The sequence below is a fragment of the Xenopus tropicalis genome, chromosome 6, assembly GCF_000004195.4.
Source record: "Xenopus tropicalis strain Nigerian chromosome 6, UCB_Xtro_10.0, whole genome shotgun sequence".
Taxonomy (NCBI): Eukaryota; Metazoa; Chordata; class Amphibia; order Anura; family Pipidae; genus Xenopus; species Xenopus tropicalis.
The window spans coordinates 78,656,922-78,672,814 of NC_030682.2; the positions used below are offsets into that span (position 1 = coordinate 78,656,922).

At 37.4% G+C, this 15,893-nt stretch overlaps 1 protein-coding gene across 1 annotated transcript in view; it reads right to left on the bottom strand.

Moving 5' to 3' along the window:
- Positions 1-1,443: 1,443 nt before the first annotated feature.
- The window catches only part of ankh (ANKH inorganic pyrophosphate transport regulator), a 77,392-nt gene continuing 62,942 nt past the window's right edge, over positions 1,444-15,893 (bottom strand). The window contains exons 9-12 of the mRNA XM_002933122.5: positions 6,442-6,571; positions 5,117-5,240; positions 2,267-2,366; positions 1,444-1,836 (exon numbers count right to left, since the gene is read on the bottom strand). Of these exons, the coding sequence (XP_002933168.1) occupies positions 1,723-1,836; positions 2,267-2,366; positions 5,117-5,240; positions 6,442-6,571 (468 nt within the window). The 3' untranslated portion in view covers positions 1,444-1,722. The remainder of the gene's footprint in view (positions 1,837-2,266; positions 2,367-5,116; positions 5,241-6,441; positions 6,572-15,893) is intronic.

The following is a 15,893-nucleotide window of genomic DNA, read 5'->3' on the forward strand; positions in this document are numbered from 1 at the left end:
GGCCAGTACTTAATGATTATAAAGATGGTGGAAATACACAGTATCAATAGTTTTCATGTTTGTTTTTAGTACCCTCTTATGGGAGTATGTGGAAATGAGTTTTCTGAAAACTATTTGTGGGCATAAAGAGAATGGCAGGCTCTGTAAGTAACTGGCAGATACAAGTGGAAAGTCTCCAATAATACAAAGGGGGAGTATGGAGTATATAGAGTTTATTCATGACTTAAGAAGGTAAAAGAACTAAAGGCACTAAATTAACAATATTACAGTATAGGCCCATGCCTTGCAGTATGAAATTGTGCAAGTACTGGGTTTATATCTTATTGTACATTTAACACCTGATTAATGCAGAATTGTTTTACTATACCTGTACTGGTTATATTAGCTTACCATGTTGTTCAGTGTAATCCTGGTTGCTCCTGGCAAGGGGTAGCCAGAAGATAAATACACTAGTGCCATATTTAAATAATATATTAAAGATAAATATAATGTATATTTGTGGCACTTAAAGTGAGTTGAGTACCATAAGTCTATCCAGCAGTTACGCATTCGGTCCAGTCTATAATCTAATGAATACAGAGGGGCTGAGAGGCTACTACATAACCTAATAAACATAGCAAGTCAGTGAACTACTGAAAAACTACAAAAACACTGATAAAAAGGTTACACAGTTTAAGTCAAGAACTACATTTTCACAAAAAAATGTTAAAAAAAAAAATTATGGGAGAAATGAATGTGTGGTATAAAAACACTGTTTCCTAGAAAGTATAAAAATGATAAAATCCCTTTTTTAACTTATAAGCGGACTTCAATAAACAGACATAAATGGTGAGAAGACATATTCCCCCCTAGGGCAAACAGACAGAGAATGAATGCATTGCAAGGCATCACCTGTCACTTGCATTCTGTTAGATTTTTTTCTATGATCTTAAAGGAAGAGTAACACTAAAAAATAAAAATGTTTTAAAATAATTAAAATATAATGTACTGTTGCCCTGCACTGGTAAAAGTTGCATGTTAGCTTCAGAAAGTCTACTATAGTTAATAGAAATAGCTGCTGTGTAGCCATGGGGGCAGCCATTTAAATTGAAAAAAGGAGAAAAGGCACAGGTTACATAAGAAGATACCAGATAAACTGTGTAGAATACAATGGGAATCTGCAACTTATCTGTTATCTGCTTAGTAACCTGTGCCTTTTCTCCTTTTTTCAATTTAAATGGCTGCCCCCATGGCTACACAGCAAGGTATTTATATAAACTGCAGTAGTGTTTATGAAGAAAACACACAACTTTTACCAGTGCAGAGAAATAGTATATAATATATTAATTATTTTTATACACGTTCATTTTTTGGTGTTACTGTTCCTTTAAAAGGAGAAAGTTTGATAATCAGAGCAAATAGGATGGCAGCGTTATTACCAGCAGAGCTTTTACCGACACTTGGTTGGGGGATTGGTCAATGATGTTTAATGTATGTAAGTAGGAAAAGTCTCTTCATGTCAATATTGCCACTTTAAAGTCCATAGGCTGTAAAGTTAACTGTACCATTTGTGTAAGTAAGGGCTTTTGTTGGGCCCTTTCTATGGTACGCATACCCAGTATGCTGAAAAAAATGGTGTCTTTTCAACCCAAAATTCCTTTGAAAAATAAAAATAGCTTGAAAAAAGGCATGGAGAAACATTGTGTCTGCTCTCGCAAAGAGCACTGAAATACAAGGTCCAACTCATTCCCCCTCCTCTCTAATTTCAACTATGTCTGTTAGCTCTTCGTTGTGCGGTAGGTCAGTCATTGCAGAGTCTTCCCCTTCCACTGCATTTTCAGTCTCACTCTTCTTTTTCTACAAGGTATTAAGGGAAACCATTAAAAAAACTGGAAACAGATGTATTCTTTCAATATCATTGGATCATGCAAGCTATAATTGTGTGGAACAATGTTGCAAACCAATATAGTATAGAAGTATAGAATCTATTATCTTGGGTTTCCCAGATACGGGGTCTTTCTGTAATTTGGATTACTATAATTTATCTGATAAAAATCATGAAACCATTAAATAAATCCAATAGGATTACTTTGCCACTAATATGGATTCATGCAGATTAGTCAGGTACAAGTACAAGCTATTGTTTCCTTAAAATGGACTCTATGGGAGATGGCCACCCCATATTTTGGAGCTTTTACGATGGTTTCTGGATGATGGGTCCCATACCTGTATTAGAAACACCTGTAATAACATCAATGGTTTACATCACATAAAGGGTAACTCTTACCTGCTTTCGATAAACATAGCATGATGCAATAGCAACCATAGTGGATTCTCCTACAAAACCAGCTAAAAGAGAACCTACACCTAAGGTGGCTCCATGGACCCTGTAAATAAGAAAAAAGAGCTTTATTTAGATGGGGCCTTCTTACTAGAAATAAAATACATGTAATTGTGGTGTTCTAAAGTTATAACAGAACCTTTAGCCCTGTGACATTATTTCATTTCTGACATGAAAAACCCATTGGTTGTGCAGTCAGAAATCTGTTATTTTTGTTTATGGATGCCTCTTCATTTTTTTCTCAAGCTAGGAAATTTAAATTCTAGTCAGTTCTGCCACATAAGATAAATTCCTTTACCTCTTGCAAGAAAGTGAAGTATTGTGCATGACATGTCTTATTATAAAACTGAGAGGTTAGAAAAGAACAACAGCAAACTGCACTTTCTGCTCTGTAGTGGGTATAAGGGGCATATTTATTATGCTGTGTAAAAAACGTCGAGAAAATTGCCCACACAACACCAGGCTTCGATGTTTAAAAAACAGCGTAAAATCGGCGTACATTTTTTACGCGTTTTTTCTTCCGCTGGAACTTATGTAAAGTAACAGCGTAAAATCTGGCAGTTGGATTCTTCTAAGTGTACATATTACTGTTATGAGTGTTACAAGTGTAAAAGTAAAATAGGAGATAGATGTGTATTGTAATATCCATGTGCTTATTTAATGCATCTCACTTTGGACTGCAATTCAGATAGTGTCTCATTTAAAAGAACAGTTGCATCAAAAAATTAAAGTGTTTTAAAGTAATACAAATATAATGTAATATTAAAACTGGTGTATTTTGCTTCAGAAACACTACTATAGTTTATATAAATAAGCTGCTCTGTAACCATGGAGGCAGCCATTTCAATCTGAAAAAGGAGAAAAGGCACAGGTTACACAGAAGATAAATTCTATAAAATACAAGGGGATCAAACTTTGTTATCTGGTATGTAACCTGTGCCATTTAGCCCTATTTAGCTTGATAGCCCGTTTAGCTTGAATGGCTTCCCCCATGGCTACACATAAGGCTATTTATATAAACTGTAGTAGTGTTTCTGAAGTAAACACCCTATTTTACCAATGCAGGACAACAGTACATAAGGGGGTATATCTATCATGCTGTGTAAAAAGTGGAGTGACGCATTACTGGTGATGTTGCCCAGGGCAACCAATCAGCAATTAGATTTCAACAGTTAGAAAACCAAAGCAAAGCATCTGATTGGCTGCTATGAGCAACATCACCGGTAATGTTTCACTCCACTTTTTGCACAGCATGATAAATATACCCCTAAATGTGTATTACTTTAAAAAGCTTTTTGGCTTTTTTGGTGTTACTGTGCCTTTAATCGGTAAGCAGAAGGATAAATCTTTTAATGCTATTTTTTATGATGCTAACATAGAGATTACAGATCGCTCACCCATCTGGATATGAGATCTTTCCATAATTTGTATCACCAAACCTTAAATCTGCTAAAAATCATTTAAACACTACAGGATTTGCCAGCAATATAAATTCATGCAACTTAGTAAGGATAAAGTAAGTAATACAGAGGAAAATTAAATCATTATCATTATTATTTGCTTAAAATAAACTCTAAGAGAGATAGCCTTCCTGTAATTCTGAGCTTTCTGTATAATGGGTTTCCAGATAAAGGATCACATACTTGTATTACATTTAGTATAAAATAAGTATTTCATGGGAATCATATACATTGTGTACTGATAATGATGAATTTATTCAGGGTTGGAAAGGGTAGCAATAAAGCCTAAACCTATTACTTACCCTGAATCCCAAATGAAAAACATTTCTTTGGAACAACATACTATACTTTTAGAATGTATGCACTACTGGTGCAATGGAAGAACTCTGTATTCTGGATAAGCAGTCCACACATACAAAGAAGGTCATAAAAGATTATACAACAGTTCATATTAAAGGGCACCTATAATCCTGCCAGGTACAAGTTTAATTATGAAATATAGTCACAATCACCAATGTGTGTCTCCATATTTTCTACAATGACTGAAAATGTGTTGTGCCCATGCACACTGCTGGCCAGTTCTGTTACACAAAGAACTGCCCCTGCAACAGATTTCTGTTCAATGTAGAGAGTACAGCAGTGTATACCATGTGGATGTGATTTAGAAAAAGGTATTAATTTTGTGCCAGCGCACATTAAGCACACATCAACTTTATTAACTTATCTTTACATTGAAATAAAAAGTCAGGTGCTGTTCTTCAAATCAGAGAAAGCCTAGCTTCTTGTGTTTTGTGACCTTACCATTACAAGCCCTGCAATTCTCTTCCTTATTCTGGAATGCCCATTTTTACCAACTAAAGTGTAAGCTGGCTTGTTCTTTTCTGGCTGAAATACTGGCTAAATGATGGACTGGACTGGCTTGTGCTTTTCAGACATGCTGGGTGGCGGGGGGGGGTGTTTTTTCAGTTATGCCCTCTGCAGCAATACCCCATACAGACATGCTGGCTAAATGATCGGAGCGGGGAGCGCATGCGCAGTAGAGACAGTGAGGGAAAGGGTATGGGCATCCTTTATCAAAGATGGCGGTGTCATTCACTGAAACAAGTATGTAGTTTGTAGTAAGTGTATCTCTGTAAATCTTTCATTAGGCAAGCCAGAAATATAGCGTTTTTACACAGCAATAGTAGTACTATTAAATAGTGCGCTTAATAGATTTTGACTTTCCTTGTCCTTTAACACCATGATCAACATATAATTCACCTAAAAACATACATAACATACAAACATAAACATAGGCTGTTTTGCTATAGACAAAATATAATAATACGTAATTTACCCCAAGTAAGGCAAGACAATAAGACTAGAGATGAGGACGATAATTCTTAGGACCGAACTTGGTGCCAACACAAACGTTTTCTTGAGTGTCATCAACCAACCAGTTAGGTGTGCTCTTACGGTAACTGTGTAAATGAAGAAGGAGAAAATCAATGAGATTAAATTCATGGACCACAACTTTTTGCTAATATTTGAGAAAAACTGCCAAGCTATAGCTCCTAAAGACTTATTTCTGTAGTATTGCTCTACTGCCCTGTTTCCTAACCTTCTCGTGGCCAGAATGCATGAAGCCATGAATATATGTTATGCTACATAACTGGGTCTTGTATTAACTTTTGGTTAAAGTTAATACAATGTGTGGGGGAATTCACAAAAGTGTTGCTAAGTTTTCAAAGTGTCGTTCAGCAAATTGCACAACAAATTCACAGAATTATTAGTTTTATGGGTTGTAGAAATCCAAAAAATAGGAAAAAAGCTTCAGCAGGTTTACTGCAAAACATTTATTTGTGTTACCACTACCCACATTAAATGTTTTGCAGTAAGCCTGCTGAAGCTTTTTTCCTATTTTTTGGATTTCTATTATGGTAAAAAATGGTTGTTATTGCACTGTGCAAATGCCGATTGTGCGCAAAAAAATTTCTTTATACACACTTCAGTCAAATTATCCTATCTACTTTTCTGCCATGTGGCATTAGCCTAACAGGCCAGATAGTAAAGAAGAAGAATAGGAAGGAAAGGAAAACTGCAAAAACTGCTTGTGCAATAGAGTGAAAAGCTTTCTGCTTCAGCTTTTTCCTCTACTGTTTATGAGCTCTTAGACTAGAACATAGAGAATATCCAGAAAGAAGAAAATTGGGTGTTTTTAGCAAACAGGAGCACCAGCCATGGTCTCTGTAAAGTGACTATGATCCCTGTGTGGTGCCTAACTTTCTAACACCCCCTAGTGATTATACCTTTCCTTCTTCTTTAAGGAAGGCTTGACACATTGGTGTTATTCTATTAATAAATGAGGTATACAATTCACTGAAACAAAAAGAAAGGAGATAACTGTACTAGCAATAGTTTTTTTACTTGTTTGGGGAGAGATGAACAGTCAGTAATAACTGTGCAGATAAGCCTCTGTATGGTAACCGTCCCCACTTAGAAGACAGTAACCTCCTATTCAAATGTACCCTAAAATCTTTCTCTATCAAGAATTTGCCCAACTCAGTCCCATAAAGGAAATAAGTGCCTTGAATTGGTTTACTTGTATGGCTTTACACTTATTTACTCATTTTATCGTGTTAATTATACCCCTTAATCACAATTACTTGACATCAGTCCTACCTGGTACTGGAAAGAAGGAGAAGATTCTTAATGGAATTACACACAGCTCAGCAAATGCAAAATCTACTCCAATTATATCAACTAGGATCTTCTCTGACACATTAGGTGTCCAGAACATCACAAAGCAGAGCTAAAAATTGAGAAGACATAGCACATTAAAGAACCATTTTTCAAACATACTTGTATTGGGTTTAATTAGACAAGCAGTAAGGAAATAGTTAATAGGTATTGTTGTGTTGATTTAAGTACAACACACGGGGTAAAGTAATGTGCATTTTACACATTACATTACCACCCACACATTCTGAAGATCTGCTAAACATTGCATTTAAGTATCATGTGCAGGTAAGGGATCTTTTATCCAAAATGCTCTGGACCTGGGGTTTTCTTTATAAGGTATATTTCTGTAATTTGGATCTCCATACATAAAGTCTACTAAAACATCATTTAAAAATAATTAAACTCAATAGGATTGTTTTACCTCCAACAAGGAATAATTATATCTCAGTTAGGTCAGGTTTCGTAGGTATCTTGTACTTATTACAGAGAAAAAGGAAAATAATATTAAAAGTTAGAATTGCTTGATTAAAATAAAATCTACTGGAGATGACCTTCTCGTAATTCAGTGCTTTCTGGATGGAAATGGGTTTCAGGATAACGGATCCCTTACCTGTAATACATTTTTCACTTTGATTGCTCATTCAATAACTTTGCTGGGGCATGAAATTAAAGACACACAATTTCCCCAGGTGCAGAAACCTACAGCTACAAATAAGATGTTTAATAAGATGACATTAAACAGGAGTAACTACTACCTGCTGATTGGTTTTCTGATTGCTTTTCAGGCCTTTATTATTCATCTTCTTTTATGACTTTTACAGTGCTGCCTGGTTGCTAGGGTATTTAACTCCTAGCACCCAGATAGCAATTGTAATTCCAAGCCTTAGAGTTGCAGAACTAAAATGTATTTAAAAACCACAAACATTATAAAATAAAGAGTAATTTTAGATCATATGAAACTATTTTTTTAGTTGCACTGAGCTACACTTGCAAATACTTTCTAAATATTTATCGAGTATACAAATATAACATTAGTTTGAAAAGTCATGTCTCTATGCACATACAGTGGAGGAAATAATTATTTGACCCCTCACTGATTTTGTAAGTTTGTCCAATGACAAAGAAATGAAAAGTCTCAGAACAGTATCATTTCAATGGTAGGTTTATTTTAACAGTGGCAGATAGCACATCAAAAGGAAAATCGAAAAAATAACTTTAAATAAAAGATAGCAACTGATTTGCATTTCATTGAGTGAAATAAGTTTTTGAACCCCTACCAACCATTAAGAGTTCTGGCTCCCACAGAGTGGTTAGACACTTCTACTCAATTAGTCAACCTCATTAAGGACACCTGTCTTAACTAGTCACCTGTATAAAAGACACCTGTCCACAGAATCAATCAATCAAGCAGACTCCAAACTCTCCAACATGGGAAAGACCAAAGAGCTGTCCAAGGATGTCAGAGACAAAATTGTAGACCTGCACAAGGCTGGAATGGGCTACAAAACCATTAGCAAGAAGCTGGGAGAGAAGGTGACAACTGTTGGTGCGATTGTTCGAAAATGGAAGGAGCACAAAATGACCATCAATCGACCTCGCTCTGGGGCTCCACGCAAGATCTCACCTCGTGGGGTGTCAATGATTCTGAGAAAGGTGAAAAAGCATCCTAGAACTACACGGGAGGAGTTAGTTAATGACCTCAAATTAGCAGGGACCACAGTCACCAAGAAAACCATTGGAAACACATTACACCGCAATGGATTAAAATCCTGCAGGGCTCGCAAGGTCCCCCTGCTCAAGAAGGCACATGTGCAGGCCCGTCTGAAGTTTGCCAATGAACACCTGAATGATTCTGTGAGTGACTGGGAGAAGGTGCTGTGGTCTGATGAGACCAAAATAGAGCTCTTTGGCATTAACTCAACTCGCTGTGTTTGGAGGAAGAAAAATGCTGCCTATGACCCCCAAAACACCGTCCCCACCGTCAAGCATGGGGGTGGAAACATTTTGCTTTGGGGGTGTTTTTCTGCTAAGGGCACAGGACAACTTATTCGCATTAACGGGAAAATGGACGGAGCCATGTATCGTGAAATCCTGAACGACAACCTCCTTCCCTCTGCCAGGAAACTGAAAATGGGTCGTGGATGGGTGTTCCAGCACGACAATGACCCAAAACATACAGCAAAGGCAACAAAGGAGTGGCTCAAGAAGAAGCACATTAAGGTCATGGAGTGGCCTAGTCAGTCTCCGGACCTTAATCCAATAGAAAACCTATGGAGGGAGCTCAAGCTCAGAGTTGCACAGAGACAGCCTCGAAACCTTAGGGATTTAGAGATGATCTGCAAAGAGGAGAGGGACCAACATTCCTCCTAAAATGTGCGCAAACTTGGTCATCAATTACAAGAAACGTTTGACCTCTGTGCTTGCAAACAAGGGTTTTTCCACTAAGTATTAAGTCTTTTTTTGTTAGAGGGTTCAAAAACTTATTTCACTCAATGAAATGCAAATCAGTTGCTATCTTTTATTTAAAGTTATTTTTTAGATTTTCCTTTTGATGTGCTATCTGCCACTGTTAAAATAAACCTACCATTGAAATGATACTGTTCTGAGACTTTTCATTTCTTTGTCATTGGACAAACTTACAAAATCAGTGAGGGGTCAAATAATTATTTCCTCCACTGTATAGTGCAGTAGAACATATGACTGATGTGTTCTTTCCAACAAATGTTTATATAATTAAAGCTGAATACATGGTAGTCAACCAGTATACGGTACGTACTATAGTCAACAGAAGGCCTGGTTGATTTATGGTAGTCATAGATACAAGCAGATATGCTTTATATTGTACACAATAAAGTGTTCACAAAAACTAAGTAACACAAGTATTTGTGACATATGATCTTCCAATAAGTTACACAAAACATAGATTAGTTTTACATTTAATCCATAACATTTGTTTAAGTACTCATTAGATCTACCACATGGGCCTATGGGAAAATTTCAAGTGCTTTGCATAACTTCTATGGAGATCAAGGGTGCTTGAATATTGGGAATATGTAGATACTGTTCATCTAGTTTTTTTAGATATATATTGTCAGGACAAACATGAATTATGAATTTTAAGGAGCCCTCTTTAATATTCACAGCTGGACATGGTTGTGGCCTTTAGTAGTATCACGGCGTATGCATAAATTTACTTCTCACATCTCTACATCTCACTAAGTGTATCCAAGGGCAGTTTGTGACATTTTGGAGCATTCTCACAGTCCTTATGTGGATATCATGCTTACTTCCCAGCAACCTCTGACAATATGAGGCACAGAACTTTACAATTTTAACAATAAAAGCAACAATAAGCAATCATTATTTCCTACCTTAAGTCTATGGTGCATGGGGTGTTAAAATTACTGGAAATTATGTCTATCCTTTTGTCTATGCTATATAAAATGAAGATGTGGAAAAAAAAATACACCATGGATAGCTTGCTATGGTATTTGGCCTATAATGAAACAACTTGAAAACTCTGCGTATAATAAATACATAACATGACAAACACACAGGCCAATAATAAACTACAGAATGTGCCAGGAACTATAGTGATGATAGCGTTACAATCAGCATGGAAAACCTTGAAAAAGAACCGGGAATTTTATGAAATCTTGCTATGGCTATCATTTAAGTCAATAATGGCATCTGTTTTGCTTTATTTTTATTTTTTATTTGAAAAAAAAAAAGACTCATAAAGTCAGTGCTGGGATGTGCTGTTCGGCAATTCTGACCACCTAGGCATCAGCTTACAGTCCAGTGACAAGCATAGCAGGTACAGTAGTCTTTGTTCTAGCATTATGAGGTGTTGCTGGCTTATATATACAGTAAGTGCAAGGTTTCAGGTCCGGAACGGTTTCTGTTTCTAAATTTTCATTTAGACACATACTTATACAGTTATGAGATTAATCATCCCTCCCAACATTTGAAAAATGTAAAGAGGGACAAAAAGAAATGCCGCACATGGTGCGGTGAAAATTCCTTGAACATGTCCATTTATGCGACCATACCCCCTAAATACCACTCCCATTTTGCAAAATTTGGCAGGTTATTTAAAGTTTGAACACATTTCTGGGGGTCTTGTTTTATGTGTTATTACAGTTTTGCTAATGAAGGTGAAACTGTAAGTCTCAGTTCCCTCAAGAGACCTATTTAGCTTATTAGTTACAATTGTATCTAAGTGCAGGTGTGGCTTGCTAAGTTTTCTGCCAAAAGCTACTTATCTAATTAAGTTTGAGAAACAGTGTATCTTTTTTAGGGTTCACTGCAGGAGATCAAAGAGAAATGAGGGACTTTTCAGTAAGAATCCAGGACTGTGGGCTGAGCTGTTAAAATCAGGACAGTTGGGAGGTATGGGATCCATTATCAGGAAAACCTGATTTCTAAAAATTCTCTTTTTTTCTGTAATCATACAACAGTACCTTGTACTTAATCCCAACTAAGATATAATTAATCCTTATGGGAGGCAATAAGTTTGAATGATCATTTAGTAGCCTTTAGCCTTAAGGTATGGAGATCCAAATTACGTAAAGACCTCTTATTTGAAAACCCCCATGTCCCGAGCATTCTAGATAACAGGTCCCATACATGTATACTTATCATCATTAATGCTTTTCCAATGTTTCTACAAGTCTCCCATTGTGATCTACTGAATGGCACAGCATTCCGCTACACTTTGTTCCTCAATATCACGCCCATAACAACCAATGCTAATATGTTTACTTAGTATCAAAAGAGAAGTAAAGTGAATATAATTTCAGTACCTAGCAGTTATGGTTGAAAAAGCACCTCCATTATGTTCAACCTGTTTTACTTGTAGCTGATCCAAAGAAAGCTGACCCCATATATTTATACATGTATTTATAAAAGAAAAAAGGCAAAAGCAGTCTTAAGATGTGGCACAGTAAGGTCAGTTTTTTTGTCAAAGAAATAATCCATGTCCAACAAATTTGCAAAACAGTACAGTGACCATTGCAGGTCTGCTATGTAACATCTCCTCCTAATAATGAGGTGAACTACTGCAAGTAAATAACATTATCACAAATATCTGTGCAGCCTATATCTGCCTTTAAGGGAGCTTTGACGACCACAGGAAATACCCTCTCCTGTGAGTGGCCGGAAATATAGTGCCTTATGGAACCACTGTAGCGAAAACATTAATGGCACAAAACTGCCTCCTAAAATTTTGCATGATTATGCCATTCATGGTCTACCCAATGTGATTCCTGTGGTTCCAACAGTATTTTCAGGGTGCTTTGTCACATGTGAAGGAGAACATAATTTTCCGCAGGCAACAAGGCACCCCATGTGCCATCAAATATACACCCTGGTGGTTGTACAGATATTTGTGGTTTATTTTATAAAACATCTGCACCTGGTCCTGTGTGCGTGTGTGTATATATATATACATATGGGGTGACGGCACACACAGGAATTTTCATACAGGAGTCACAGGTTTAAAGAAGGTTCTTTAAACCTGTGATTCCTGTATGAAAATTCCTGTGTGTGCCGTCACCCCATATGTATATATATATATATATATATATAAATGATCCAACTTGCGATGCACACAGTTTAAAAGCCAAAATAAAGGGACGTGGGTGCGTAATAAACTCAAATCACAGCGAGTCCTTCCGTGTATTCATATATTCGCCAACCGAGTCGCACTCCGTACTTATAAAAAAAGATTTTTATTGGCAATCATTTAAAAAAAGTTCCATATAAGAACAATCCAGTAGAAAAAACATGAATATTGATCAGGCATACCGCTCAGGCGCAATGTTTCGGGAAACTTTGTACCCCCTTTCTCAAGCGCAGCAGCGTGGCCATCTTACATGTTTTAATGACATCTACTAGTCACTCTGTGTATAAGAAGAAGGCGGAAGTGACGTAGCGGGTCACCATGGAGACCGAACACAATAAGGTGTTCAATCTACATAGAAGCCGATACACCAACCCCGTCAAAATTCTCTCTATATTGGCAAACTTACATTAGTACAAAAGATTTTTTAGACATAAATCACAAGTGACACAAATTTGGCAGTGTGTATATCGATAGTACGGAGTGCGACTCGGTTGGAGAATATATATATATATATACACACACACACACACACAACACACACACAGAAAAACACAGCGAACACACAGGACCATAAATATATAGTACCATTATTATATATATATATCCAGTGTATAGAAAGCACTCCGGCATAAGTGTCCAATGAATCAATTATTTATTTAGACATACTATCCAATATATATATATATATATATATATATATATATATATATATATATATATATATATATATACAGTCATCAGTCATGACCACAATTGTTGGCACCCCAGAAATTTTTCCAGAAAATCAAGTATTTCTCACAGTATTGCGGTAACACATGTTTTGCTATACACATGTTTATTCCCTTTGTGTGTATTGGAACAGAACAAAAAAGGGAGGAAAAAAAGCTAATTGGACATAATGTCACACAAAACTCCAAAAATGGGCTGGACAAAATTATTGGCACCCTTAACTTAATATTTGGTTGCACACCTAGGCATCCAGTGAAATCAGTCGCTTCCTATAACCATCAATAAGCTTCTTACACCTCTCACTGGGAATTTTGGACCACTCTTCCTTTGCAAACTGATCCAGGTCCCTCTTATTGGAAAGGCGCCTTTTCCCAAAAGCAATTTTAAGATCTCTCCACAGATGTTCAATGGGATTTAGATCTGGACTCATTGCTGGCCACTTCAGAACTCTCCAGCGCTTTGTTGCCATCCTTTTCTGGGTGCTTTTTGACGTATGTTTGGGGTCATTGTCCTGCTGGAAGACCCAAGATCTCGGACGCAAACCCAGCTTTCTGACACTGGACTCTACAGTGCGACCCAAAATCCTTTGGTAATCCTCAGATTTCATGATGCCTTGCACACATTCAAGGCACCCAGTGCCAGAGGCAGCAAAACAACCCCAAACATCATTGAACCTCCACCATATTTCACTGTAAGTACTGCGTTCTTTTTCTTTGTAGGCCTCATTCCGTTTTCAGTAAACAATAAAATGATGTGCTTTACTAAAAAGCTCTATCTTGGTCTCATCTGTCCACAAGACGTTTTCCGAGAAGGATTGTGGCTTACTCAAGTACATTTTGGCAAACTGTAGTCTTGCTTTTTTATGTCTCTGTGTCAGCAGTGGGGTCCTCCTGGGTCTCCTGCCATAGTGTTTAATTTCATTTAAATGTCGATGGATAGTTTGCGCTGACACTGATGCTCCCTGAGCCTGCAGGACAGCTTTGGAACTTGTTTGGGGCTGCTTATCCACCATCCGGATTATCCTGCATTGCAACCTCTCACCAGTTTTTCTCTTCCCTCCACGCCCACTGGCTACAGTGCCATGGGTTGCACACTTCTTGATAATGTTGCGCACTGTGGACAAAGGCAAATCTAGATCTCTGGAGATGGACTTGTAACCTTGAGATTGTTGATATTTTTCCACAATTTTGGTTCTAAAATCCTCAGACAGTTCTCTTCTCCTCTTTCTGTTGCCCACTAAGTGGGACTAAGTGAACTTCTCTCCTTTTTCTCTGCTTTCAGGTGTGATTTTTATATTGCCCACACTTGTTACTTGCCCCAGGTGAGTTTAAAGGAGCATCACATGTTTTAAACAATCTTATTTATCCACAATTTTGAAAGGGTGCCAATAATTTTGTCCAGCCTATTTTTGGAGTTTTGTGTGACATTATTTCCAATTTGCTTTTTTTCCTCCTTTTTTTGTTCTGTTCCAATACACACAAAGGGAATAAGCATGTATACAGCAAAACATGTGTTACTGCAATACTTTTCTGTGAGAAATACTTGATTTTCTGGAAAAATTTCTGGGGTGCCAACAATTTTGGCCATGACTGTATATATATATATATATAATGGTACTATATATTTATATATGAGAAAAGTACCATAATTCTATAAAATAAGTACATTTCAAGAATTAAGCCCTATAGCCGGTAAAAATACCATACTATGCTAGAACAGGTATTCCTTGCACTAAGCACAATGTGTTTAGGGGCCCAGACTAAAAAATACTTGGATGGGATCTGGGGTTAAATGCTTGATTATTATTGTTGTATAATCGTAATATTAAACATGCAAAAAAATTCTAAATGACAAGTGGACAATTCCAATAATATATTCATATACAGGTATGGGATACCTTATCTGGAAACCCGTTATCCAAAAAGCTCCAAATTACGGAAAGCCTCTCTCCCATAGAATCCATTTTAATCAAATAATTCAGAATTTTAAAACTGATTTCCTTTTTCTCTGTAATAATAAAACAGTACTTTGTAATTGATCCCAACTAAGATTTAAATAATCCTTATTGGATGCAAAACAATCCTATTGGATTTAATTGATGTTTTATTGATTTTTTAGTAGACTTAAGGTAAGGAGATCCAAATTACAGAAAGACCCCTTATCCAAAATACCCTTGGTCCTGAGCATTCTGGATAACGGGTCCTATACCTGTATCTGTAAACATGTTTGAAGCTAAGTAGAGTCTGATTATATATTAGCACTGAGCCCAAGGTCTACCTTCCCTACTGGATGCTTAATTATGCTTTCTTCTTAATTATTGGGTCAATGGCCTGTCAAGCAGATATATCAGGCATATGATTTAAAGAATTAAAAACGAAAAAAAAAAACTATGGAAATAAGTACTTTGAAGCATTTTTGCAATTTATTTTCTACAGAAAACTTTATATAATTTAAAGTATGTTTTTATTGGAAAATTGAGGGAATAAGGTACAGTTCAGGGCAGTGGCGTAGCGAGGGGGGTGCCGAGGGGGCCATGGCCCCGGGCGGCGTATCAGAAGGGGCGGCGGCGGCTCCTTCTCTCTTACAGGCAACAGGCGCTTTTATAAGGTTGCGCCCGTGCGTATGACGTCACACGTCAGCGACGAGGCGCAACCTTATAGAAGCGCCTGTTGCCTGTAAGAGAGAAGGAGCCGCCGCCGATGGTCTGTTGGGGGTATGTACTATGGGGGAAATTGGGGGCACTGTGTGGGGGTACTGTCTATGGGGAAATTGGGGCACTTTCCATGGGGGGGGGCAGGTCTTTGTGGGGTATTGTGTATGGGGGCACTGTGTATGGGGCAATTGGGGCTTTGTGTATGAGGGCACTTTCTATTGGGGGGCAAGGTCTTTGGGGGGTATTGTCTATGGGGACACTGTGTATGGGGCAATTGGGGCACTGTGTATGGGGGCACTTTGTATGGGGCAATTGGGGGCACTGTGTATGGGGGCACTTTCTATTGGGGGAACTGTGTATGGGGCAATTGGGGCACTGTGTATG